Genomic DNA, 24,891 nt, shown 5'->3' with positions numbered 1-24,891 from the left:
TACACACTCCTTCTTGGTGAGAAAATCATGACTCAGATGGTTTATGTTACTGAAGTGATAAAAGATCTAATGAGAAATCCAACAAATTATGACAAAAGACGTGGCAAAACAAAAACATATTTGAAGGCCTTTTGAGTGGTAGGTGAGAGTAATTTTTGAACACCTGAATAATTTGAAAGAGTTGAGCTAATGTGCATCTTCAGTATTTTGCACAGCTCACTTGGATTAGAGTTAGGCAAAACACTGGAGAGAGTTCTACTCTCCAGACAGATGCTGTGTATGAAGAGGTTGGGATACCTCCCCTCCTTTAATGCATTTCTAAGAGATGCTGTGAAATGATGTTGGTGGAAGTGCTTTGTGATCTTCCATGCTAGACCAAGTAAAGCATTGCTGTTCTTTCCATCAGAGAAAAGATGCTTATTCACATTTAGGTCTGAGATTTGACACATAAAGGATTTAAAATGACCAAACTCTGAAGATAGTGTGAAAGGAATGATTCCTAATTGATTTTCCAAGGGATCCTATTTGCAGAATTATGTGGCTAGCTACCCCGAAGTCATTGCTTAAATAACTTGTTAACTGGAATGTATTGACATGAACTCTCAGCATGGCTGCTCCCTATAGTTAGTTTTTTTTTTTTTTTTTTAAAGAGAGAGAGAGAGAGAGAGAATTTTTTTTTTAATATTTATTTTTTAGTTCTCGGCGGACACAACATCTTTGTTTTGCATGTGGTGCTGAGGATCGAACCCGGGCCGCACGCATGCCAGGCAAACGTGCTACCGCTTAAGCCACATCCCCAGTCCCCTATAGTTAGTTCTGAACTCTTCTTCCTTCTAATGAGAGATTTCTTGTGTCTTAAATTGTCTATATGAAGCCTTTTCACATGGCTCAAGACTTCAGTTGGATTCAGAAAACATCCACTTCTTGTGTTTACCTGATGTACTTAATTCTTGTATCCAATATCCACATGACAGTGCTTGTGTTTATAATACATGTCTCTTATTTTCTGTTCTTTCTCTTTGATTGAAGCACAATGATCATATGCATCTGATATTTTTATTTAAGTAATACAGTAGCATTTATACTTAACATTCATTTCCACTAATTCTTCTCTTTGAACCATGCTTTCTATTTATCTTTGTTGTAACAGTTTATTTCTGCTTTGTAGGTTATTTGATCTACAGGTTCAATGCTCAATAGCTTCTTTGTATTGAGCCTAAGCTCTATCTTGAGGATTCAAATCTATATGAAAATGCAGATCCCATTGTCTTCATTTAGTGTCCTTTTTTATTTTTCTTTGATGCTGGAAATTGAACCCAAGGCCTTAGAACGCTAGGCAAGCACCCTGCCACTGAGCTACATTCTCAGACCTATTGTTGGGTTTTCTGTTATGTCAGAGAGGTCTTGGATTGGTCTTTTTTAAGGCAGCATCTGAGAATGGAGGCACTCCCCGCCTGCCCGTGGCAAAGGAGAGTAATAAAGAGCTTATTGCCAGCCAGAGTCTAATTTTACAGCTTTCAATCCATTATGATCATTATGAAGTGGGCATTCCACTTGAGCATGTAGGAAGCTTGCCAAAACAAGGCGACGGCCAAACGAATGAGTGCTTTCTCCCTGAGTCTCAGCCCGGGGTTACAGACTCTTTTTTATTGATATGATTATTTATTAACTGAGTAATCATAGAAGCTTTCCCTGTTGCTGTAGGCCTTGATTTTTTGCTCTGTATGGAAAATACCCATAAGTATTAAGAAAATACACCTTTTTTTAAAAAGTTGAGATTGTGATGGTAAAATAACAAGGTGAGAACTGACCCCAAATGCCATCCTGCACAGAGGTGAAGTTGTATGAGAATCATCAGGCAGTGGGTTCTGCTACAAGGCTTTGTATGTTAGAGATGGGAATCATTCAGTGATTTGGGCTGTTTTAAAATGTTTGGGAATTTAACAGTTCAAATCCACTTTTGAATATTTCATGGGAGACTTAAATTTTATATGGTATTACTTTATAAATTAGTTATTCACTCATTTGTATAGGATTTCCAAAACATGGAAGGACACATGAGTGTTTTTTTTTCCCTAAAAACATGTAGAAGGAAAGGTTTATGTAAGTCTGAAGATTAAATTAATGGGAAACCTCATAGGTTGAAGTTGGTTTGAAAAGTTAAGCTCAGAACTATTAAAAAGATTTAGAAATGGCTGGTCTGGTATTCTTCTATTTTTCATTATTAAAAACCTTGTGAATGAGCTGGGTGCAGTGGCACACACCTATAATCCTAGCAACTTGGGAGGCTGAGGCAGAGAGATTGTAAATTTGAGGCTAGCCTCAGCCTGCCTCAAAAAAAAAAAAAAAAAAAAAAAAAAAAAAAAAAAGGACTGGGAATGTAGCTCAGTGGTTAAGTGCCCCTGGTTCAATCCCCAGTACAAAAAAAAAAAAAAAAAAACAACTCACCCAAAAGATACTTATATACTTGTATTTGAGAAGGAGATTATGTGTACATATATATGTGTGCATGTGTATGAGATCTGATAGGCTCAGAGGGCTGTGCCATAAAATAATAATGCCCTTTTCTGGGCACAAAGATCACCTGTAGTAAAGATGGATAGGCCTGAATTTACTGTCTCAGATCACATTTATTGTAAAATGGATTCTATTCATTCATTCATTCCTTATTTCATTTGCTTCTTCATTTATTTAGTTATCTATTCTTCCAACATTTATCAAATATTCACCCTAAGTCACTGTGCTTCAAGCTGGAAATTTAAATTTGAGTTGAACGTGGTTCTTGCCCTTCAGGGGATCCCTTTATTTTCATCCATGTAGTAAGTGCTCCATCAGAAGCCTGTATGTACCCACTTGAAGGCTGCTTGTCATGAGAAGGCAGAGGAGGAAGTGTCTGATTGCATTCATCCATAAGGGGTCTTTGAAGGAATTTAACTCGAGGGGTAGCATGTTATTTCTTAATCATGTTTTTAGAAAAATGATGGCCATATTTTTTTCTTTGCCCTATTTTCCTATGTAATACCTCCCCAGAAGCATGTGTGTCATGTCACACAGGTCTGAGTATTCCCAGGAAGAGCGGAGAGCTGCCTGTAGAGCTGCCCCACTCCAGTGGCAACAGCAGCACTTCTGGACCATCATGTGGGTGCAGTCCCCCCAAAGATTTTACACTGTGATGGAAATGTTTGGCCTTCTCTAACCTTTTCTCTTTTGGTGATCCTGGGGATTGAACCCAGGGCCTTGTGCATGCCAGGCAGGCACTCTACAAACTGAGCTATATCCCCAGCCCCCATAAACTTATTTTTAAAAGAATATCAATTTGGTCTTGGAGCTGGAGGTGACTAGAGTCTGAACTGTGGTTGAAAGTGGAGCCTGAATGAACTCAGGTATTGATAAGGATGGCTTTCCAAGGGTGATGGCTAATTGGAGGTGGGGGTGGGGCTTATGAGACAGAACATTGGCTGGTCTATCTCTAGGCTCTTTGCAGAGGTTTCCGACTGAGAGAAGCTAATCAGGAGACCTGCATGGGGAGAGAGGCGTGTTATTTAATTAGCTTTACAATGGGGTGACTTGAAGGCACGTGGTGGTTTTAATAGAGGGAGATAGATGTCCTTTTTTGCAGGGCTAATTGTTGGGAAAAAGCAGGGTCTTTGTTCAGGCCCAGCATGAGGGCTCTGATCTCTTGGAGCCTAGGGCTGCCCCTGCTTATAATTTTAGACAGAGCTATTCAAGGCTGCTCTGTAGAGAAAAGAAGAACAAGAACAGTATTGTGTATGCAGGATCACTGCCCAAACCTCCCCAAAGTCACTGGGAAGAGAAAAAGAAAAGAAAAGGAGAGCCAGAGGACCCAGCCATGTGTGCATTTTGGAGTATTTCCCCATCATTTATTTGCCATGGGTTTTGGAAAGGGCAAAGTTACACTTTCATCAACTTGGAGCTGAGGTGGCTCGACTTAACTAAACTCCCCCAGAAAACCAATTAATTCTGCTTTCCCACAATACGGCATTCGTCTTGCCAAAATAGAGAAGGCAGCTAGTGAGGAGCCTACGTGTGTTCCATGCTGCCAGTCTTGGTGGCAAGGTGCCAGGCAATGGCAGTGCCAGAATGCAAATTGTGGAGCGGATGCCCCTAAATAGCAAAATCTATGTCGCTAGAGGGCCGTACCAGGAGCAGTAGTGGTTCTGAATGGCAGTCCAGGGGATAAGTGGAGACCTTTTCCTAGGATTCTTTTGGACCTTGGTCAGCACAGGTAGTCAACACCAGTGATGAAAACCTCATATGAATTCTGGGTGGCAAGTACAAGATTGGAGCAGGTGCTCCTGGGCCTAGAATTCTGTCACTAAAATGCATGTGTATGGCATAATCCAAGATGGGTAGGGATTCTGATTTGTAGCAGCTGGAAAGTCAAATGGTGAGGCCAGTTGCTTAAGATCTTATTTTGTTCAAGTTGTACAAAATCACTGAATGTGTATCAAATCTGCAACCCAAAGAAAAGAGACCCCAATATTGGAAGGAGTTCTTAATGACGCTTTTAAGTCTCTGCTGCTAATTCGTAGTGCTACTATGAGCACATGATTAAAACTTCCACAACTATATCTCACATCTTCACAATGAGAATTAATACCTGTTCAATCAGGAGTGATGGTGTTAAGGATTTGTGTAATTTACTTGTTTCGACCTCTCTTTATCACTAAGTCATAGTTTTAATGGCATACACCAACAGGGGATACCGTGGCTTCCTCTCAAAGAACGAAAAACATTATGTACCATGGTTTGGATCAACATTCATGAGATGTTGATTTTATGCTGACTAAATCGAAAGTCACAATTCTGATTTTTTTTTTTTTTTAGGGGGTGGGTACTAGGGATTGAATCCAGAGGCACTTTAACACTGAGTTACATCCCCAGCTCTTTTAATTTTTTCTTTTGGGACAGGGTCTCACTATGTTGCCTAGAGCTTCTCTGAGGTGCTGAGACTGGCCGTGAACTTGTGATCTTCATGCCTTCCAAATTACCAGGATTACAGGCATGTCCACCACACCTGGCCTGATTTTTAAAATTGATATAGCAGCTAAGAGTTTTTGAGTGCTCATTGTTTATCAGGCACAGTGGAAAGTAGTTGGCATGCGTTCATTTCATATTCAGCTCAACTCTGTGAACTGGGCACTTTTATTAGCTCCCTTCCATAGAGGAAGAAATTGAGGCTTTCTGAAGCCAAAGGACTGAAAGTCAGAGAATGCTGAAGTTCAAATTCAAACTTTTGTCTACTGCCAAACCTTGTGCTATTAATCACATTACCTCCCAGTTATTTGAGAGTTTAAATGTATTCTATATAGTGAGGACACTCAAGCCTGATACTTTCTGTTTGGCTGGGAACTGCAGGTCTTTGTTAGGAAGCAGGAACATTTATTTGGAATTGCTTCACTACCTCCACACCTCACTTTATAGGTCAGTTCAATTAAAAAAAAAAGTATGTGGGAGAAGGCAGTAACTCTCAAAAAATGTGTGTGTGTGTGTGTGTGTGTGTGTGTGTGTGTTTGTGTGTGTATGTTGGATCTTTCCTGGATCTGAAATAGTTGTAGCCAGCCATCTGGTCTCTCAATGCTATGGAATTCTGTAAAAGTCCAGAGTCTTTTTGATTTTTTAAAATTCTCAACATTATTTAGGATTTTTAGTTCCTGGAAAGGGATCTGTCCTGGGAACCTGCCATCAGAGAGCTGACTGCCGTTTGTTCTTCTTCCCACAGACAGCTGCCAGCTCCCCACCCAGCTGCACCCTTTCCCCCTCCCCATGGGTCCCTTGTGGTGCTCCCCACCCAGGGCCCTTTTGTGATGAAGTCTTTCAAGATGATTTCCCAATCTGGGGAGAACACATGTTTCTGATCAACCTGATGAAATACATTTCCATTAAGAGGTAACTTCTATGTGGTTTCTACTTTCTTCATTCTCCACGTTACCTATCATTACCTATCATTTGGAGCCCCCGAGCTCTTGAATGTGTTTCACAGGCCTGACAGATTACATGGCGCTGCCTCGCACGTCACACATGTGGGATTTGCTTCTCTCCTCTTCACCAATTCAGAGGAAGAAAGGTTTTTATTGTATGGGAGCCAATCCAGACAGATGAGACGTGAGCTGAGTCTGTTCCACCTCGTGCGTCATCCGCAGCACCATCCACCTCCATCACAGGGCGATATGCTATATGGAGGGAGGGAGGGAGTACAGCTGGCTTCTTAGAAATTACACAGGACTTCTTATTTCTCTCTGGAGGTGAAGACTGGAGAATCAAATGTGAGCTGTGATCCCAGCAAAGTTGACATATCCTTTCTTGAGGTTGTTTTCATCTGTTTTGTGTGGTGGCATGTTTGGTGATGCTCAGTAAATTCTAAATATCAGTAATTACACCAGACACCCTGAAGTTGTTTTCTGGATTTATGCTTTTGCATATTTAACGATAGAGACTCTGTGCATACTTTTCAGGAGAGTGCACACCAAAAAAGAGGTTTGATGAACTGGGGATTTACCAAGTGTTGAGCATTTCACTTTCTATGGTGTTAGACTTAGTACTGATAAGGGCAGGATTTATATTAATTTATTACAACACCATCTGTAGCTGAGTGACAGATGCTTAAATGGAGATAAATAAGATATTTATAGATAACTGCAATTGTGTATTTAAAGAATGTTATATTTACAGGTTAGTAAGATATTTTCAGTGTGGCACATTGTTTCCCCCTTGGGTCTCTTATATAGACCCAATTCTAGAAAAAGTGATCTGAAATAATAATGTGTTCATGATTCCCATCACAGCTCAAGAGAAATGATAGACCCCAACCAAACCCATTATTTATTTGATTTCTATAGTTTAAGATCAACCAGTTTTTTTTATAACATCTTGATTATCCACCAGCAAATACAAAATAGTTTCTGAAGTGGTGTTCTACCACAGCAAGAGAGGTTAGGTCTTCTTTACATGTGTCTGTGCCACCAGTTATGTAAGTAAGGCTCAGTTGACTTCGCTGTCCTTCCCCATTCCATCCCCACTCTCAATACATTCTCTTCACCACCCATCTTTACTCCCAGCCCACCCCCTTCCTCACTATAGGGATATCTGTATAGCAAAATGATGTATTTTAAAATACAGTGCTTCTGATGACCTGACCAATTAAAGTAAATTTGAGAAGATGAAGGGTATTTGTGACAGGCACTGGGTACCCCATAAAGTATGTAGCAGTTGATTCTTCTAAGAATGGAAAAAGTTGAGTTCATTGATTGCATTTTGCATATCTTACAAATAGTGTGTGCAGCAATTGTACACCTTATATTTATGGCCATCAGTGAAATGAAAGATTCAACTCCGAATTCAGAAAATCCTAAAGATAGCTTTTGAGCAACAATCTGTGAAGATGAGCAGCATGCTGTATAAAATGTTTAGGCTAATGGTAAAACACTCATTTTTCTATGTGGTGAGCCAAGTGCCAATTTTCACAAACAACTACATGCATGCATCTATACTCAGAGGGAAACTCTATTGAGTATTGTGATCTTAGCAACGTTCTCTTTCAAATGGATGAATAGGAGGATAAGCAGAATATGAAATGAAAAATAAAACGTTATAAAGACCTTTTTGGTTAAAAAAATAAGAGTCAGATAAGCTCCTTCCACCTTCAAATGAACACCATAGTGTATAATAATGACTGAACCTTACTTGCTGCCTTTGGGGAGTGTTGGAGACAGACTTATTCCAGTGTTCACTAGGGATGTGCTTAGGCTGCTGAGCAGAGAATGGGCAACCTGTAGGGATGTGGTGAAGCTTCCAAGAGAGAAATTCTTTGCATGACAAATGTCCATGTGGGAAAAAAACACTGAGAAATATCTTCTCCATTCTCTCTAGACTTTCAGCTTGTCCTGTCCTTGCATCTTCTGTGACCTCCTGAGACACTTTCACCTCAATTCTACCCTGGATCCTTTGCATATCTTTCAGCATGAGGAACTCCCATTGAGCTGTCTTTGTGATTCCATGCCTGTGACCTTGTGGGATATTTAAGTTGGCTTGCTAAAGGGACTGGATCCATTATCAGTTCTTAAGGTCACCTTGGATTCTTAAGAACATAAGTCCCAGGAAAACAAGGAGGTAGAATCACTGTGACTTCTCCTTACCTCCTTCCCATCACTACCCATGACTTACTTCATTCCCAGAAGAGATCCCTTCTATTGCTTCTCCCTGTACACATCCCTCCTATCAGGGCTTCTTGTTCTTCTAGTGCTATCTTCTTCTGCTTCATTCCCAGCATCATGAATAGGATGAAGAAATTCTTCACCTCATCTCTACTCCTTGATCTAGGGTGGCACATGTTAGTCCTTTGGGGCAATTGACGTGGCATTTTAAAATGAAAGTGAGAGGGATGAGGAGAGGGAAGAAGGTTCCACAATAAAATTATCTTAATGTGAGGTTCAAACCACAACTGCAGAGAACATCTGTTTTGCAGTTTGGTGTTGTAACCTAAGAGAAAAGTTGGGTAAGATCAGAGGAAGGCAGTAGCCTTCCACCAGGATGGAGCCACCTGCCAGCCTGGGAGTTGGGGTGGGAATCCTGTTCCCATGGGGCCAAGCTTCTTGCTATGAGCCTGATTCTCTATTTCTGCCATGTTACTAAAAAGAGCATTGGCTATCCTGCCATCTGTGCTAATGCCATCATCCTACCACCTTGAGAGGCCAATTTAGGACAACTTAATTGGAATCCAAGTTATACAATGCCCACAGGCTTGTAGGGTGGCCTACATTCTGCATCATCCAGCCCTAGGAGGGAGCAACAATCCTAGGAATCACGATCAGTCTGCTTCAGGGATTCAAACTAACCCTGGAAGTGGAGATAGCCTTGATTGGCAGCTCCTTGACTTTCTGTCTGAGCTGTGTCTGATTTGTTGCAAGAATAATACGTGATGTCTAAACTGATAGATTTTAAAATGTCGCTTGGTCTGTGGATTAGGCCAATCCATCCCACATTGTTGGGGCTGCAGATGCAGTTGAATGGTTCATAATTATAGTCTAAAGAAACTGCAGACAGTAATAGAGCCAACCCAGACCCTTTTTCTCCTTATAGCCCATGCCAAGCTGTCTCCCACAGAGAATGACAGTGTGGTTATACTGCAATGTACTTGCCTTGAGACAAATTTCTACTGCATGGAATATTGCTGGATTTCTAGAAATTGAGTCCGATCATCTATCTGATCTGTTGTATGTGGGATCTTGCTCTGTATCTCAAGGATATCTGGAACAGACCAAGTGAGTGTCCTTGCCTTGTTTTTTCAAGGTGATATCTGTAAATTTTCCCGGAGATGCCATGGAGAGAACAGCAATTGAGGAACCCCACTGTGATCCCAACACTACCTTCCTCAGGTGGAACCTGAGCAGGGTTGATTTAATCCCTGGTAACTAGGAGGGCTGCACTTGGAGACCATTAATAGGCTTCCATCTCCCTTGATCCTGTGATAAATGAAGACCTAAGTTTTGTCTCCAAAGAGGCACCACTAATATGATTTTCCAGAATTTGAATTATAGTTTTCTTGTAATTCTTTAAAAACAAATACAAATACATTTTCTTTTCCAATTAGGCAGTGTTGGAATTTCTCAAGTGGGGCCAAAGCTGGATACTTCCCAACTAAAGAACTGAGGAAGGGGCTTGAAGAGATATTTAAATTAAGTGTGATAGTTAGCTCCATCTCTCCTTGGAGACAGTTCAGGTAAATTGAGGGTCCAAGCTCTTCTGTAAAGAGATAGTCAAAGAGGAAGATTTAAAATGATTTCTTACATACTGTAGCTTACACTGGATCTTAAAAACAATAATTCTTTGATATTAATTGAACACTTTTACTTACTTAGACATTCAACTAAAGGCTTTGCATACATTATCTCATTTAAGTCCCCAAACAGCTTTAAAAGGTGGGTAATATTTAGAAATAGAGGAACTGAGTTTCAAGATTAAGTGGCTAATCTGTGGTAGGTAATTCAGCTGAATATGGAATTGGATTCTGAACCCCAGTCTTCTTCCAGAGCCCACATTACTCCCTATGATCTCTGTTTTATTAGAGGGAGAGATTTCTAGGGCACATAGGCCCCCAACACTTCCCCTCCCTCCTCTCTTTCTCCCTCCTAACTGCAGTTCTTATCACCCATTGTTTATTGTACCTTCCAAACAATAGCTAATGACTCTGTATTACATGCAAGGGAACCAGGGGTGATTTTATTCCCTGAAGCAGAGAAGAGGTTGTGACACAAAAAGGTTAAGTGGCACTGGGTGAGGTCACAGTGCCAACAAGCAGTCAGCAATACCACCTCTGAGTCTAAGCCTTGGGTTCCTGAACTGACCCTAAGGACTTTTGGAATCTGAGTTTAATTAAGAGAGTTACTTTAATTTTCCTTCCTATCTCTGACTTTCCATTTTATTGCTGCTTGATAATGGTAGATATTGAAGCCCCAGGCATTTTGCTTTTTCAGTGTGCTTTTTAAATGACTGAACTTATCACATAGAAACCACTTGCTTTAGAGTTAATCTTTCGAAGCCTTTTTCTGAGTATGCCAGGGACAGTTGCCTTTTCTCAGACAAAAAAGGAGACCACAAATGCAGCTCAAACAGGTTGTTAATTGAGAGCTTGAGAACTTTTTTTTTTTTTAAATCTTACATTTATACCAGTAAATCAACATCTGTGAGTCATAAACTCACTCTGAATCAGCCGTTAGTGGTCTGAATGTTTTTGTACCTACCTTCAGTAAAGTATATTTTAGCTCAAAACCCAGAGATTCTTTATTTTGTTGAAGTTTAAGATTTAGGAGCAGACAACAATCTAGCTCACTCTGGGAGAGGAAGAACGAGTCTTCCATGATTGTTTGAAATTAGGTGTATTTTTAGATTTTTTTTTTCATTGAGATTGGGGTGAAACTGACAGAGAAGTAACAAATAAAGGAGAAAGTTTGTGTTTTACACACTCCATATGTTGAAGGAATTCCTATATAATACTGACATATTTTGGACATCATTCATGTCTAGCTCCATACTCCTGTCCCCCCAATTCCTGCAACCTTTTCTTGACCTTTTTTGACTTGATGTTCCCAGTTTAAGGAGATTCAGCACTTGGTTGGATGTAATTAGCTAAAGCCTAAGGAATGTTTAAAAATACAAATCTGTTTTCTCCCTAGTGTGGAAGGAACAGACTATTGAGTTACAAACAAAACCAAATAAGTTATTTGTTTGATTTTTTTCTGAGTGTCTTAAAAATCAGTAGATAGAGTCTTGAAATATCTTGCTCAAATAAATGGAAGGCAAGGCGTGGCTGCTCTCATTTTGCTGGTGGGGAAACTGAAGCACGTGTGAACCTCACTGGACATGGGTGTTGGGAATAGAGGTTCTGCTTTGTCAAGAGGGCGGAGTTGCTGGCATCTTTTAATCCATCTTCTCAAGCCATAGCATATCACACTCAATCTGTGAATTAGGAAGAATTGGTGGCAGAGTAGAAGTCCATAGTGAGAAAAAAAAAAAAAGTTCAACATATATTTAGGCACTGGGCTTGTTCAACATATATTTAGGCACTGGACTGGGCATTTTTTTTTAATTAGAATAAGATGAAAATGTCATTTTAATTCCATAAGAACATTTAAAAAAATCAATTTGTGTCCTAAAGAGAATAAACATTTTCATATATCGAAATTGATTAATCAAGCATGACATAGACCTTGATTGGATTGTGTCAAATATATAAAAATATTTTAACCTGACTTTATTAGTGATTCTTATCCTGAGGAAAGTGCAACAAGGTCCAAGATAACATGAAGCTTCATGTAGAAGAAACTTTCCTGGAGGTCTTTTGTGTCCCCTGTTTTTTTGCTCAACCTCATTTTGCTCAACCTCATTCTCTGATTTGGACTCAAACGTTTTGAGCTTCTGTGTTTAGGGACTAGGATAGAAACAGGATGATTGACTAGTTGATTTGTCATTGTCGAAGAACTGGAGGGAATACATTTTCTCATTGCTAGAATGAAAAGTGTTTACAGTTGAATCAGAGCAGGCTTTTTAGAGTCTCACATTGGTGGGGGTTAGGAATTGTGTTTAGGCTAACTTGGGGAAGAAAGTGCAGGAGCAAACTGGGGAAGGAAGAAAGAAAGGAGCTGTTCGGAGAAGCTGAATTTGCAAATAGAGTAGTACTCACACTTGGATTTTTTAAAAAATAGCATTTTCTTAGGACAGCACCAACCAAACAAAATTACCAAAACAACTCTTTATTTGCTCAGTCCATATACTAATGTTCCAGTCAATAAGGCTGGAGTGGTTTGAGATCGTTTTCTTTGCTGCTCATTTGGGTGTGTGAATGTACAATCCATTCATCAGCTGTTTCCCTAAGCTTTTCCCAGGATCAGAAGTGTCTGTTCTTGTCATCTGGAGGCCAGCATTGTTTTCTCATACCTACTGGAAACACAGCTGGATTCCAACAGTCTTTGTTCTTTCAAAAATTAGGATGATCACATTCAACCCTTTTCCTCTGGTCACTGAAGAAAGGAGTATAATCTGGAGGTTGGACCAAGAGCCAGAGATTTACTTTCTATTCCTGGCTCCTTCCCTTATTTGCTGTGGGAAACCTGCAAGTTACCAATGCTCCAGGGAGACAAAACTGGTTTTAGATGCAGGTAAGCAGGTATGTTAAAATTTACCAGAGTTAGAGGTTACAGTTAAAGGCAAATGGTGGGAGCTCAACATATGTTTAGAAATTAGGAAACAGGATTAAAAATATCTTTTGCAGAGGTTTTTAGGAAGCTTTATGTTTAATCTTCTAATTAATCAAAGGTGGATATCAATGTTTGGCTCCAGCTATGTTATATGCTTCTATGGTACTGGTTGTTTTGCTAATTAGGATCAACTATCTCCATTTATAATAAGTAATTATCAGTGGCAAATTGTGAATTATTCAGGTTCATATTGTGTTATCTGAGGGGCTGGGAGTTGTCAAACCTAACAGGGGCTGTGCATTGTGATTCTGTCATGGCTGCAAATGATACACTCCAGAAATTCAAACCAGAATCTCTGCATTATCACTTTTTTGGTGGTGGTGGGAGGGCTGTCCTTTTTATCTAACAGAAGGGAATCTGTGAAAGGAAAGACAAAGCTTTAGCCAACGGTGACATAATTAGAGGAACAGAATAATTAGAAAGAAACTACAGCTTCCACTTCTACCCGCCTACTGTGTAGGTAAAATTGAATGTTTCAGGAAGACCAAGACTGGGTTCCAGTTTGGGCCCCCCACTATGTACTCCCCGACAAATACAGGTTCATTTGGGCCTGCATTTTGGGGTTTAATTTAGGCTTGGTTCTGCCCGAGGCCAGTGAAGCAAGATTTCGGTTTAGCGACGCTGTCCCTATCATTTACCAATCCACGGGTGGGCTTTGAAAAGCTAAAGGCTCTCCTTTGGAAACAGCCCTGGTTCCTGACTCACAATCCGGCTGGAGTCCAATATTGAGAAAACCCTCTGAGGACACCAGTTCATGAATCTCCTGCGCCTGCCCGCACGCTCGCCCCTTCATCCACATGCCTCACGTCCTGTGTGTCAGTCTTTGTGAATGAATGATGTACACGCACTTGGAAAACTATGCTGCTACCAGGAGGGGGTTAGCAGCGGGTGACCAAGCTCTCAAGAATGCGTGGAGAATCAGGACGACTTTCCCCAAAACGGTCGAAGCAGCCACTGCTCCAGGATACGTCTTCCCCGACCGTGGGTTCCGCGGCCCGTGCACTGCGCGCGTAGCTGCTGGGTGGCTGGGCCCTGCGCGCCGCCCGCCCGCGCTTCCTTTCACTTTGGGCTTCTGGCGCGGATTGGCCGCGGGTTCCGGCCCGGCGCCGCCCCCTCCCCCGGTGCCCCGCCCCTGGCTCCCTCCCGCTAGGTTCTCCTTGGCCGGGGCGGGCGGACGCTGGGGCTCTGAGCTGCAGGAACGCCCTAAAGAGGAGGGGAGAGCGCTGTAGGGAGAGTGGGAGGGAGATCGCGGCTGGAGAGAGCGAGGGCAAACTGTAGCAGCGCCGGCGCGGGCGGAGAGGAGGGAGCCGGGCTAGGGACGCGAAGGAGGGAGAGGGCGAGGCGCAGGCGAGGCTGGGACCCTAAAGCACTCACTTCTCCGCAAAGTGCCAACTTCCCGGGAGACTGTGCCGGGCGCGCACCGTCCAGGCGCGGGGGAAAGTCAGCGGGAATTTGAGTGTTTGGGGGAAGAAAGTCGGATTTCCCCCATCCCCTTTCCCCTATTAAGAATCCCTATTAAAAAGAAAAACAACAACAGTAGCAGCAAACTTGCTATCATCCCGTCTGTCCCCCACTCCTCCTGGCACCATGAAGGCGGCCGTCGATCTCAAACCGACTCTAACCATCATCAAGACAGAAAAAGTCGATCTGGAGCTTTTCCCCTCCCCTGGTGAGTGGTGACTGTCGAGGCCCCCACCCAGCTTCGGGGGTCTCCTCCACTTCTGTGCCTCTTCAATGCTCCCTTCCGGGGCCGTGCGTTTCAGCAGGAGCAGGGGATGCTGTTGGCAGCTGGAGAGAGGGAGAAGCGAGGAGGAAGGCTGTTGGTGGCCAAAGACCCTTGATTTGGGTGGTGGTATTTATTTTCACAGCTGCGTTTTTGTGAGTAGTGGGAAAAACGCTTAGAGAATTTCCAGCGTCCACATTGTCCCCCCCCCCCCCCCCCATATAAGCGAAGGCTCTCTGGCATTTATTCCTTATGGTAATCGAGGGCTTAGACGCCACCTCGGAGGACATCATCCCCAGACTCTTCGTCGCCCAGAATTGAAGCTGGTTGGAGCGCTGTAGGCAGTAAAAGCTGGCAGGGTGTCTAACGGGCTGGCCTTAGAGCATATTTTCAAATAATGTCTTGCCTTCCTGAGTTCCCTTGTCACATGTCCCTGTTCTGTCTAGCTCCTGTTTTCTAGGTTGAGGGCTAGGAGGCTGGAGGAGAACTGAAAGTATCTTCTATGGAAAAGTCCAATCCTATTTACACAGGTTACTAACTTTACTCATGTCTCTCTTCTGCTGTGAATTTGTGCTCTAGTACCAAAGAAAGATCTTAGAAGAAGAAAAGTATCCCAACACCAGATAGGACTTGTGTCTTTGGTCCATGGTGTTGTCTAATTCTTTGATTTGTAAGGTTTTAAAGAAGACAGGGGTAGAAAAGAAATATCATTTATGTCTTAGACACAAATTCTGGTGCTGAGCAGATGGAATCCAACTGTATAGGATTCCTGGAACTAATGCAGTTTGAGAGGGAATATGCTTTCTTTTAGGATGGGGAACTGCCAGCTATCCTTAAAGATTAGTGTCATAGAGGTGAAAGATATAGGGAGGAGGTAATACATTCTGGAAAATAATCATAGTATCATGCACCTCTGTTATGTCCGATTATCAATAAATTTAGTTGATATCGCCTGCCCTCTCTTTGCCTCTACCATAATTAGTTGCTTATTTTAACCCTTTCTTAATCTGCCTAAATTTTCAACACAGGCTAAGCTGATGTTCTGTCATTCTAAGATCTTTCAGAAATGTTAATAAAGACATTTAAGTCAGGTCCCCTAACATTCAGCCCCAGGATTGCTTTGTATCAGGAAGGTCAATCTTGTTTCTTGTTACCAGGAGGATGGTCAGAATACTGAAATCCACTGTAGCCAAGGAGTCATTTCAGACTTAGAGTTACAATTCAGAAATGATGCTTTATAATGGTTGTATTTGGGGAGGGGGGTCAAGGAAGCCAGAGTAAGTTTGGTTTGTCACAATTGATCCAAACCATATATAGAAGTAGAAAGATAGTTCACAACAAAGACATAAACTGAACTAATAGGTCCTTTCCTTAAGAATGACTTGTTTATATGTGTTGTTATGTGTGTTTATGGAGAAGAGACAGATTTGGTCATCTGGGAAATGTCATGTAGATATGTCAGTTCACATACCTACAATGGACCTTTCGAGCTGGTAATGAACAAGAGCCCCTGCAAACACATGTTTTAAATCACAGTAAACAGCTGAAGCATGTTTTTTGGTAATTTAATACTGAATCTTAGAGATTTAAAGTACATGGTACAATTATTTTAGATAATGTGAATGCTGTATAAGTAACTTTATTTAACTTCCCCATCTGTAAAATGGGGACAGTAAAGGCTATTGCTACAGTCAACATCCATTATAGTAAGCACCTTTACAATGGATTTCTTACTCAAAACAGGGTTCCAAGCCAGAGAATAGGCTGTGTAAGTCACCTTCAATACAACAAAATTTTAACTGGTCAAAGAAATCTGGCAGTCTTCTGACTTTATTATATTAAGATTTGATTTCTAGCACTTTCTTGGGGAAAATAAATAAGGAAACTTGAAAATAAATGTAGAATATAATAACTAATTTTTATCTAACTTTTTCCTTGGACTTTAATTGCTTATATGTAAATATTATGTCCATGTCTTAGAGAGGGAAATAGAGGCACAAAAAAGTAAGTAACTTGTGTAATGATATTCAGAAAGCCAGTAGGCAAAGCAAAATTAATCCCAGTTTCCAACTTCTTAGTGTACATTATCATGACTAATATTATAAGTTACCATTGAAGAGCTTAACAAGAAGCTTCCATTAAGACCTAAACTTGCAGGTGCAAAGATGGACGAAACTTGACCAGGGCTGCCTGCTTTTGTCAGTGTAAGGACAAGACATTGACTGAGTGGAGGTTTTCCTTGCCCATCAGACCATATAGAACATGTGTTTAAAGTTTAACTGCTCACAGCATGACTTTGTGTCCACAGCTGTGACTTAAATATTTGTCAGAATGGTTTCTTTGGGTTGCTTCATTTCTTATGTGTGTGGGGACTACTAGTGTGGGATCTTTTCTGGCTTCAGTGATTAAGCCAAAATTTCCTTTCTGCCCATTACCAAATTTATGAGAGCCCAAGATTGGCAATAGGGAGGCAGGGTACCTGAACAGGAGTCAAAAGGCCTAGAATATTTACCTGCTTTTTTTTTTTTTTTTGACTATGTTAAGTACCAAATTAACATACACTTTGAAATAACATTGGCTTTGAGTTTCCCTCATAAGTGTAAAGTGGGATATACTGTTGAATTGCCCATTCTCAGATCTTAAATAGGCTAAAACCAAACACAGCCATTGAGTTGTTCCTGGTTCTTTCTTGGTGTGCAGTCCGCCGAGAAGGGGTTGAGGACACCAAGACTGTGTGCCAAAGCAAACACATTCCCAAGCCACTTAATTTTTCCTCTCCTTCCCCATTCCACTCCACCTTCTTAGTGAGGTGAGCCTAGTTCCAGATAAGAGTTCTAATTCTGGATATCTGCCCATTTATAGGAATGAAAGGAGCAGCCCAATGCCTTTTCTACACAGGAAAGAGAGTATCTGTCCAGTGGGGGGCTTTTATTGTTCTAAGAGATAGGAAGAAGCTTTGTCCTTTACCAGTATGGACAGTCTTTGTATCTTCATCAGTGTAGACAGAAGAGCAGAGCTACCAGGCCTATTAGGATTACTTGAGCGCTTTGCTCCCAGGTCCCCACTGACCACACTCCATTAGTGATGAAAGAACCTAGTAGTTCAGAGCAGGGACTTTGGAGCCAGTCTGTCTGGGTGTGAATCCCACCTCATCCACTTAGGGGCTGTGTGACTTTGGGTAATTACTTAATCTCTCTGTGCTTCAGCTCCTGCACGTGTAAAGTGAGTGTAATAATCATTCTATTTCATAGGGTTGACATGAGGATTAAAACTATGAATATATGCAAAACCTTAGCAGTGTCTGATTTGTAATAGATTCTTTTTAACTAGACAGCAAATTAACAAAAAAATGACCTCCACTGGTATAGAATGTATTATATACCCCTTTCAATATATTATTATTTGAGAGGCAAAGAGAGTAATGTTAAAGAAGACTTTATTGCCTACTTTATTGCTGAGATCTCATGCCAATGAAGCTTCTGTGCTCCAGAGAGCAAACACAGTGAGCAGGTAACTTCTAGAGTGTCTCCAGGTCTAGTTGTCACAATTAGAGGTCCAGGGGCTGGTCAGTCACTTTGGGAGATGGAGGTGTCAGTGTTGTCTCAAAGCAGGAAGTTCACCAAGTTTGGGGTCAAGGAGGACAGAATTGGTAGAAAAGTGGAGTTTTTCCATTATACAGGGTTGAGAAATGCAGCATGTCCAGTTATTATAAAACATCTCACATTTTATTTATTTATTTGGTTGGCAGAGCTTGCATTCCTGGCATTTTTGGTTGGTTTGTGTTGCTGGTATTTTTTTTTTTTTTTTGTCTGTGTAACATTTTTTTTTTTTTTTTTTCCCCTTAAAGAGGCCAGACCACCCTGGAGGAACATTGACTCCCTCTAGTAGACAAAGCAGCCCATGGTCAACTTCCTAAAGCCTGGCTGGCTCTGGGCTCCATCACCATCCCTGCAAAACCTCTGCAAAACAGGGATGGTTAGTGTAGGTCAGGATTTTCAGGAAAGAGAGTCTCTAAGTTTCAAAGAGTATGGAAGGTTACTCTCCAGTGGCAGCAATGACAGTATATAAACATCTCTGTTTGCAGAAAGAATAACCCGCAGTTATGGTACCATTCTCTGAGCTTGCCTTGAAGTTGGATTCTTGCCAACATTTACTTTGGGATGAAGGAGATATTATTTTCAACTTTTTTTCAGATGAAGAAAATGATATTCAGAGAGGTGCATATTTTGTGTAAGGCCATACTTTAGAAACTTACAAACTGATGAAGTGTTGTAGGCATTTTGTTCCTAAAGTAAAAGTGCCACATTATTCTTAGGAACTCTGGAAATTAAAACATGGGTGTTATGAAAAGGCAGTGCAAGTTGGTGCTTTGGGGGTTCAGGTGGTTTGGGGTTTCAGAAAGTACAAGGGTTTCCCTGCCATCTCTGCAGTCAGGTGGCTTCATTGTTACCTGAGTGCTCCAGACTGCTTGGGGAAAGGGTGTCCCCAGGCCTGGCCATCCAGATGTGTTGCTTTAGGAAGATAATTAAATGTTCCAGCAACACTGACCTCAGATGGTTGAGGAGAGAACTAGGGTTCTTGTGTTTTCAATGTCTTCCAGATGTCCTTGTCTGGCTTGCAGGTGGGAAGGTGGTTATGTACGTTTCCAAGATCAATTTTTCCCTCACCCTCCAGATTCTGCCCATTTTTCCTCCTCTATGGGCCATGCTGCTTTGCTCACAATTGAATGATGAAACCAGCACACGCTTCATTTTCTTAAGACAGCTGAAGTTTAATTTCCCTGCTCAGAAAGAGGCAGTGGGAGTTATATTTGCTGTCCAAGCAGCAGATAGATTTCATTTTCCCCCTAAGATAATTTTTTAAAGTCCATTTTGAGTGTAAGTGCATGCTGTTTGGAGTTGTCAAGGTGTTCCTTTCTTAGGAAGAGAAGTCCCAGGATTCTACCTGCAGACCTGCCAGCCATTCACAGTGCATGGCTTATGACAAACCATATTCCCTGGCTTCCTTTCTATAGCTAAGGTATTGGTTCTTCTATCACCACATTATGGGGGGTGTGATTCCAATTACTTAGCATCCTTGCATCCACATGGTCAACACAGAGAGAAATTTGTATATGAACAACCATTCCCTCGTTTTATATAGCAGCTCCATAATGACAGTGTGGTCCCATTTCTTTGCTCAGAATCTCTGATAGGATTTATCCGAGTTTGCAATAATTCAGGGGTAGAAATGTCAAGTCTGATCCCAAATCTGTCATTTGTAACCTGTCATGTGTTTTTACCTACCCTTTTTTCAATTGGGTTGAAAATATCTTTGTTGAAAACTTCGGTGGATGTTTTCCAAATTGCATCAATTTCTAGTTGACTGCTTTTCTGAAGCCCTATTGGTGTTACATTTTTCTTTTTAATTACATAGTTTATTGTCTCTATGCAGAAAGTAATTGGTATATAGTGTAGGTTGTGGTAGGTCTGATTTCATTGGAAGAAAACCATGCTTACAGATACACTCAAAATATTGCTGTGCAAGCCATAAATATTTATTATTTGTTCAACTTTGTTAGATTTTCAGGTTCTTCTCAGTTGATAATTTAGGGTTTTAGCCTGACACTTGATGCTCCAAATGTGGATTCTTACTGCTTCTATATAACTTTTTTCGGTTGTGATTTTCTATAACATTCAGTTCTGTCTCCGAGAGTTGTAAAATATGTACCTAGAGAGTGTTTTTAGGATTGGGGACTTTCAGGCTGTTGGATTTCAGAACCTGATGGTATTTAGATAGGAGGATCTTATAATTTATCATCCAAACTAGAGCATTCTTGAAAGTATAAATGAGCACTCTTTATAATACCAGAATGATAAGACTGAAAACTAGGACTCTTCCAGCAGACAAGGGTCACTCGATTTAGACACTAAATTTGGATCATACTACTCTTTAGAATGTCTTCTCTCAGTTGCTAATCTGAGGGTTTAAACCATGTAAAGTAAGTAAACAAGACCAGATTAAAAATTTGAAGCAATTTAAGTTCATTGTGGTTTCCCCCAACTTTCAGCTGTATTTTAAAATTTGTTTTTGACACATAATATAATATTTCTCAGCGCCTGAGAAACAAGTCAAAATCAACCTCAAACAAGTTCACATCAAGCATTTGAAACCTTTTGATAGCTCCTGGTAGCTGTGATAAGCTGTTAACTTTTGCTTTGCAAGGTTCTGCAGAAGGGCCATAAACTTTGCATGTAGAGTATGTGTGTGTGTGTGTGTGTGTGTGTGTGTGTGTATGCGTGAGGGGGATGATCTTTTGAGTTGGGAAATGTCATCATTACATAAGTGAAGACAATTAAAATTTTTGTTTTGTTTTAATGTTTGTACAAGATGAGAAGTTTTACTGCTGAGATAAAAAGGGGCAAAAAAAAAATGTCTTTAAAAAAAATACCATTAAAGTGATTGAAAACAAAAACAAAAGTAAACAAGGCCTTGGTTCACCAGGAGAGGAGGAGGGGAATGATGGGTTCAATTGCAACATCTTTTTTGGCTACAAAAAAAAAAAAAAAAAAAAAAAAAAAAAGAAAGAAGGAAGAAGGAGGGCAGGGAAAGAATAAGAAACTGGGAGAAAGAACTAATGAAAGAATGAACAGACAATAATAAATAATTTTTAAAAGGAAAGAATTTGAGTGGTGTTTCCTAGACTTTTAGAAAACTCCCCATCTGGACCAAGCATTGCACTTGACTAGAAATCTCAGTCTCAGGTGGCACAGTGGGCAATCTTGGGTCTGCTGTTTTTGCTTTTTGGGTGTTTCTGAATACTCTAAACCCATCAGGGTGTATGACTCGCCAGGGTGACTCCAGTGATCTTATCTGTGTGTTCCAGGGGCTCCCATGGCTAATAGCATAGGAGGACCAGGGTTTGGATTGATGAAGATATGCATGGATCAATGGTTATTTGTAGTTTCTGTGCCTGTTGGGCCCTCTCTTTTATCAGTTCTGGAGTAAGACAGTTTTACGGACCAGCATCAGGGAGAACGTGGACATTTTTGAAGCATTTGTATGAGGTGTAAGAACGGGGAAAGGGTAATTTTCAACACAGAAGATAACACGAGAAGGCTGCAGGGTTAGAACGAAAGAAAGGCTCTCATAGACAAGATGGTAAAGTCTTGGTTATAGAAAAAGAAGAGGGAATAAAGTGCAGAGCCAGGACCACTTAAGTGACAACATGTACAATCTCAGGATGGTTTTTGCCTTTGAAAGTGGGGAGATTTTTAAGGACAGAGCAGTGTTATTGAATGGGCTTGTGAGAGATTTTTTTTTTTTTTTTTGGCATTACTTTCCCTCCCACTCATACTGTTAGTTGTTAAAACCTCTATCTCAGTTTATCAGAAAAGCGTTAAACCTCAGAGAACATGACAGAATCAAGCAGGTACATATTGTCAAGGAACAAATGGAAAATAATCTAGGTCAGGCAAAGTATCTATTAAACTGGGTGTTTGTAGATACATATTTTTTTTTTTAATTCTTTAGGAACTAACTCCCACTATGTGAAAGGTACTATACCTGTTTTTTTTTTTCTGTTGAATTTTAATTAATGTTATTTTTGTGTAATTACAGTTCTGTGCAAGGGTAACTCGTTATTATCAATCACGTTCAAAATAAAAATGTATTGTTGAGTACAGTTTCAAAATACCTTTTTGGAAATTCATCACAGGGGATTTTCAGCAAAAAATTTTCATGTGATATACTTTTATACTCTAATATTTATATATTTTCCCTATTTGATATTTCTTGCCTAAAATTTTAGTTAATTCTATACATTATGCATAAGTTGTTTTGCATCATTGAGATACTGATTAAATGCACAGAATTCAGTGAGGGAATCACACATGATGAGAAGACCTATCAGCAAGGTAGAAGATAAATATTGTATATAAAATGAATAGAGGGTCCACTCTGGGAATCCAGCACCAGCTGGAGGGTCAGGAGACTTGGATTCTGGCCATGATGACTTTACACCTTTCTGTGTGATTTTGGGAAAACCATTTCATTTTTTTTTCCTAGTACTCATTTACCTTCTTAGTCAAATAAATTACTTTGAGAAGATGACCTGTAAGATGTCTCCTAACACTGTTACTTTAGGTAACATTTAAAATAATCAAAGCTTGGGGCTGGGTTGTGGCTCAGTGGAAGAGCACTTGCCTCACATGTTTGAGGCACTGGGTTCAATTCTCAGCACCACATATACATGGATGAATAAGGTAAAGGTCTGTCAACACTAAAAAATATTAAAAAAAATAAAAATAAAATAATCAAAGCTTGCAGAGAGTACTGACTGTCATTCAAGAAGTGGGCAGTTCACTAAGTTCTGCCGATAACAAGTCATTTGGGGAACTGGGGGTGCTTTTGTAAAGGGCAACTTCTGAAGAGAGGGGTTTTAGGAATTGATGGGGTTTTAGGAATTGATGCTGTTCTTGTTCACTGTTGGAGAAACTGAGGCACATTGTCTTGAAGTGACACTGGATCAAGCGTCATGCCTTCCTCCTGGTCTTGCAACGTGTAACAGCTTTGTTTCTCTGTAAGCCTTTGCCACAGTGGCAGCAGAAAGCAGCTCCCGTGTGGGGTCGAAGCTGGAGGAGGGAGATGTAGGTTAGGGGTCCTGTAAGTGAAGTGGCCATCCCCAGTTGTGCCCTCAGGCCTGAGCACATGGTCTGAGTAATGAGCTTATTTCATTCAAGCTGCCCCTTCTTGTTGCTCTGCTCTGTTGAGAAACAGTCCCCTCCTGCATCAGGAATGCATGCTGCTGTGAGCCACCTCAGCACCTCTTCCTGACAAACCCAGTGAGTCAAGGCCCTGCTGCCTGTTTGCAGAGGGAAGGGCCCAGGCCTGCTTGCTGGGCTGTTCATAGGATAGTGCCTGGGCAGTAACCAGCTGACCCTTGAGCAGCACAGGCTGCAAGGTAAGGTCAGGGATAGACAAGATAGCACCTGCTTTGGCTCCCGAGCCTTCCAGGAAGCTACAACTAACTGTGTTTTGGGTGTGGTCGGCATAGGTCTCCTTGCTTTTCAAAAGCTGCTCTTGTGGCAGTGGAAGTATCTTTTGCCTGCACACTGTTGCTGTCTGAAATCTCACTTTATTGATGTTATTTCTACATTTTGAGCAGAATCTGTCACAGTTACCCTTTTCTTTGAGAAGCAAGGACCTAAATTCAGCAAGCCAGTCTTTTTGGGAAACAACAAGGAAAACTGCCGACGACCATAGGACAGAGTTTATTTACTGATGCTCATTTCCATTCATCATTACTTTTCATGTTGCCTTTTGTTTTTCTATTAGATATTGGATGCTAACTTTGTGCCAAGAACCTCCTCCTTTTACTCTAATACATGATATAAGAGATAATTCCCCTTTTTCAGATAAAGAAAAAGGTTAAACAATTTGCCCAAGGTCACTAAGCTGTGGAGTAGAAGAGTTTAGATTCAAACCCAGCTGTAGCCAATTCTAAAATTGGGCATCTGCTGACTTCAGAATTCTCAGAGGTATTTGGATGTTTGTTGAATTGGGGTGAAATACTAGGATCTGTTATGCATATTATTTACCAATCCATCTTAATACTTGGTTATACTCTGGTAGGTAGTGTTTGACTTGTGCCTTTACCACATTTGAGCTCATAGTAATCTCTCAAGTTACCCACATTTTACAAACAAGGAAATGCGCAGCAGGGATGCCAAGTTGTTCTCCCAAGGTTGCATAAAACAGTTGCAAAGTTAGAAGATGAAGCCACAGTTCACTGAATGCCCTGACATTTGCATCCAGACACAACCATTTCAAATATTTCTTTGTTTTAATGAATATTGAGTACATTCACTTAAACATTAACAGCAATAAACGGTAGTATGAAGTCAAAGTATCGACAAGACATCCTCTTCTCCTTGGTAGAGGTAGATTTCCTCTGCATACTTTACATGTACTTAAGGAATCCCATGCAGTTGGCTGACTATTGAGCCTTTGAGCAGGTTGCATGGATCCCAGTCACATAGGATACAGACAGGTTGCACTGATATCCATTATAAAACGGCAAGATAGTTCCTTTTCAAGAAGGAACAGGAAGATGAGCATGGTGATGCACATTTGTAATCCCAGTGACTCCAGAGGCCAAGGCAGAGAGGATTGCAAATTCAAGGTCAGCCTGGGTAACTTAGTGAGACCCTGTCTCAAAATAAAAAATTAAAAAGGGCAGGGGATGTAGCTCAGTGGTAGGGTACCCTCAGGTTCAATCCCTAGTACCACACAGACACACAGAGACACACACACAGTCCTCCCACCAAATAAAGAATGTGAGCTACCCCACAGACTGCTAGACAAATATGTAGTTTCCCTTTGGGAAAAGTTGACCGTGGACTTGGAAAAAAAAAA

At 40.9% G+C, this 24,891-nt stretch overlaps 1 protein-coding gene across 4 annotated transcripts in view; it reads left to right on the top strand.

Moving 5' to 3' along the window:
• Ets1 (ETS proto-oncogene 1, transcription factor) overlaps positions 1–24,891 on the top strand; it is a 130,724-nt gene that overhangs the window by 51,360 nt on the left and 54,473 nt on the right. Inside the window, exon 1 of one of the 4 annotated variants that reach the window (XM_071616857.1) lies at positions 14,010–14,442. The exons of 2 other annotated variants lie outside the window; for them this stretch is intronic. In XM_071616857.1, the coding sequence (XP_071472958.1) occupies positions 14,361–14,442 (82 nt within the window). In that variant the 5' untranslated portion in view covers positions 14,010–14,360. Of the gene's footprint in view, positions 1–14,009; positions 14,443–24,891 lie in introns of those variants that run through there. One more of the 4 variants, XM_027945464.2, reaches the window with a different exon arrangement.

The sequence above is a fragment of the Marmota flaviventris genome, chromosome 9, assembly GCF_047511675.1.
Source record: "Marmota flaviventris isolate mMarFla1 chromosome 9, mMarFla1.hap1, whole genome shotgun sequence".
Taxonomy (NCBI): Eukaryota; Metazoa; Chordata; class Mammalia; order Rodentia; family Sciuridae; genus Marmota; species Marmota flaviventris.
Note: the sequence above shows the minus strand (reverse complement) of the source record. Positions and strands in the feature narration are given on the sequence as shown.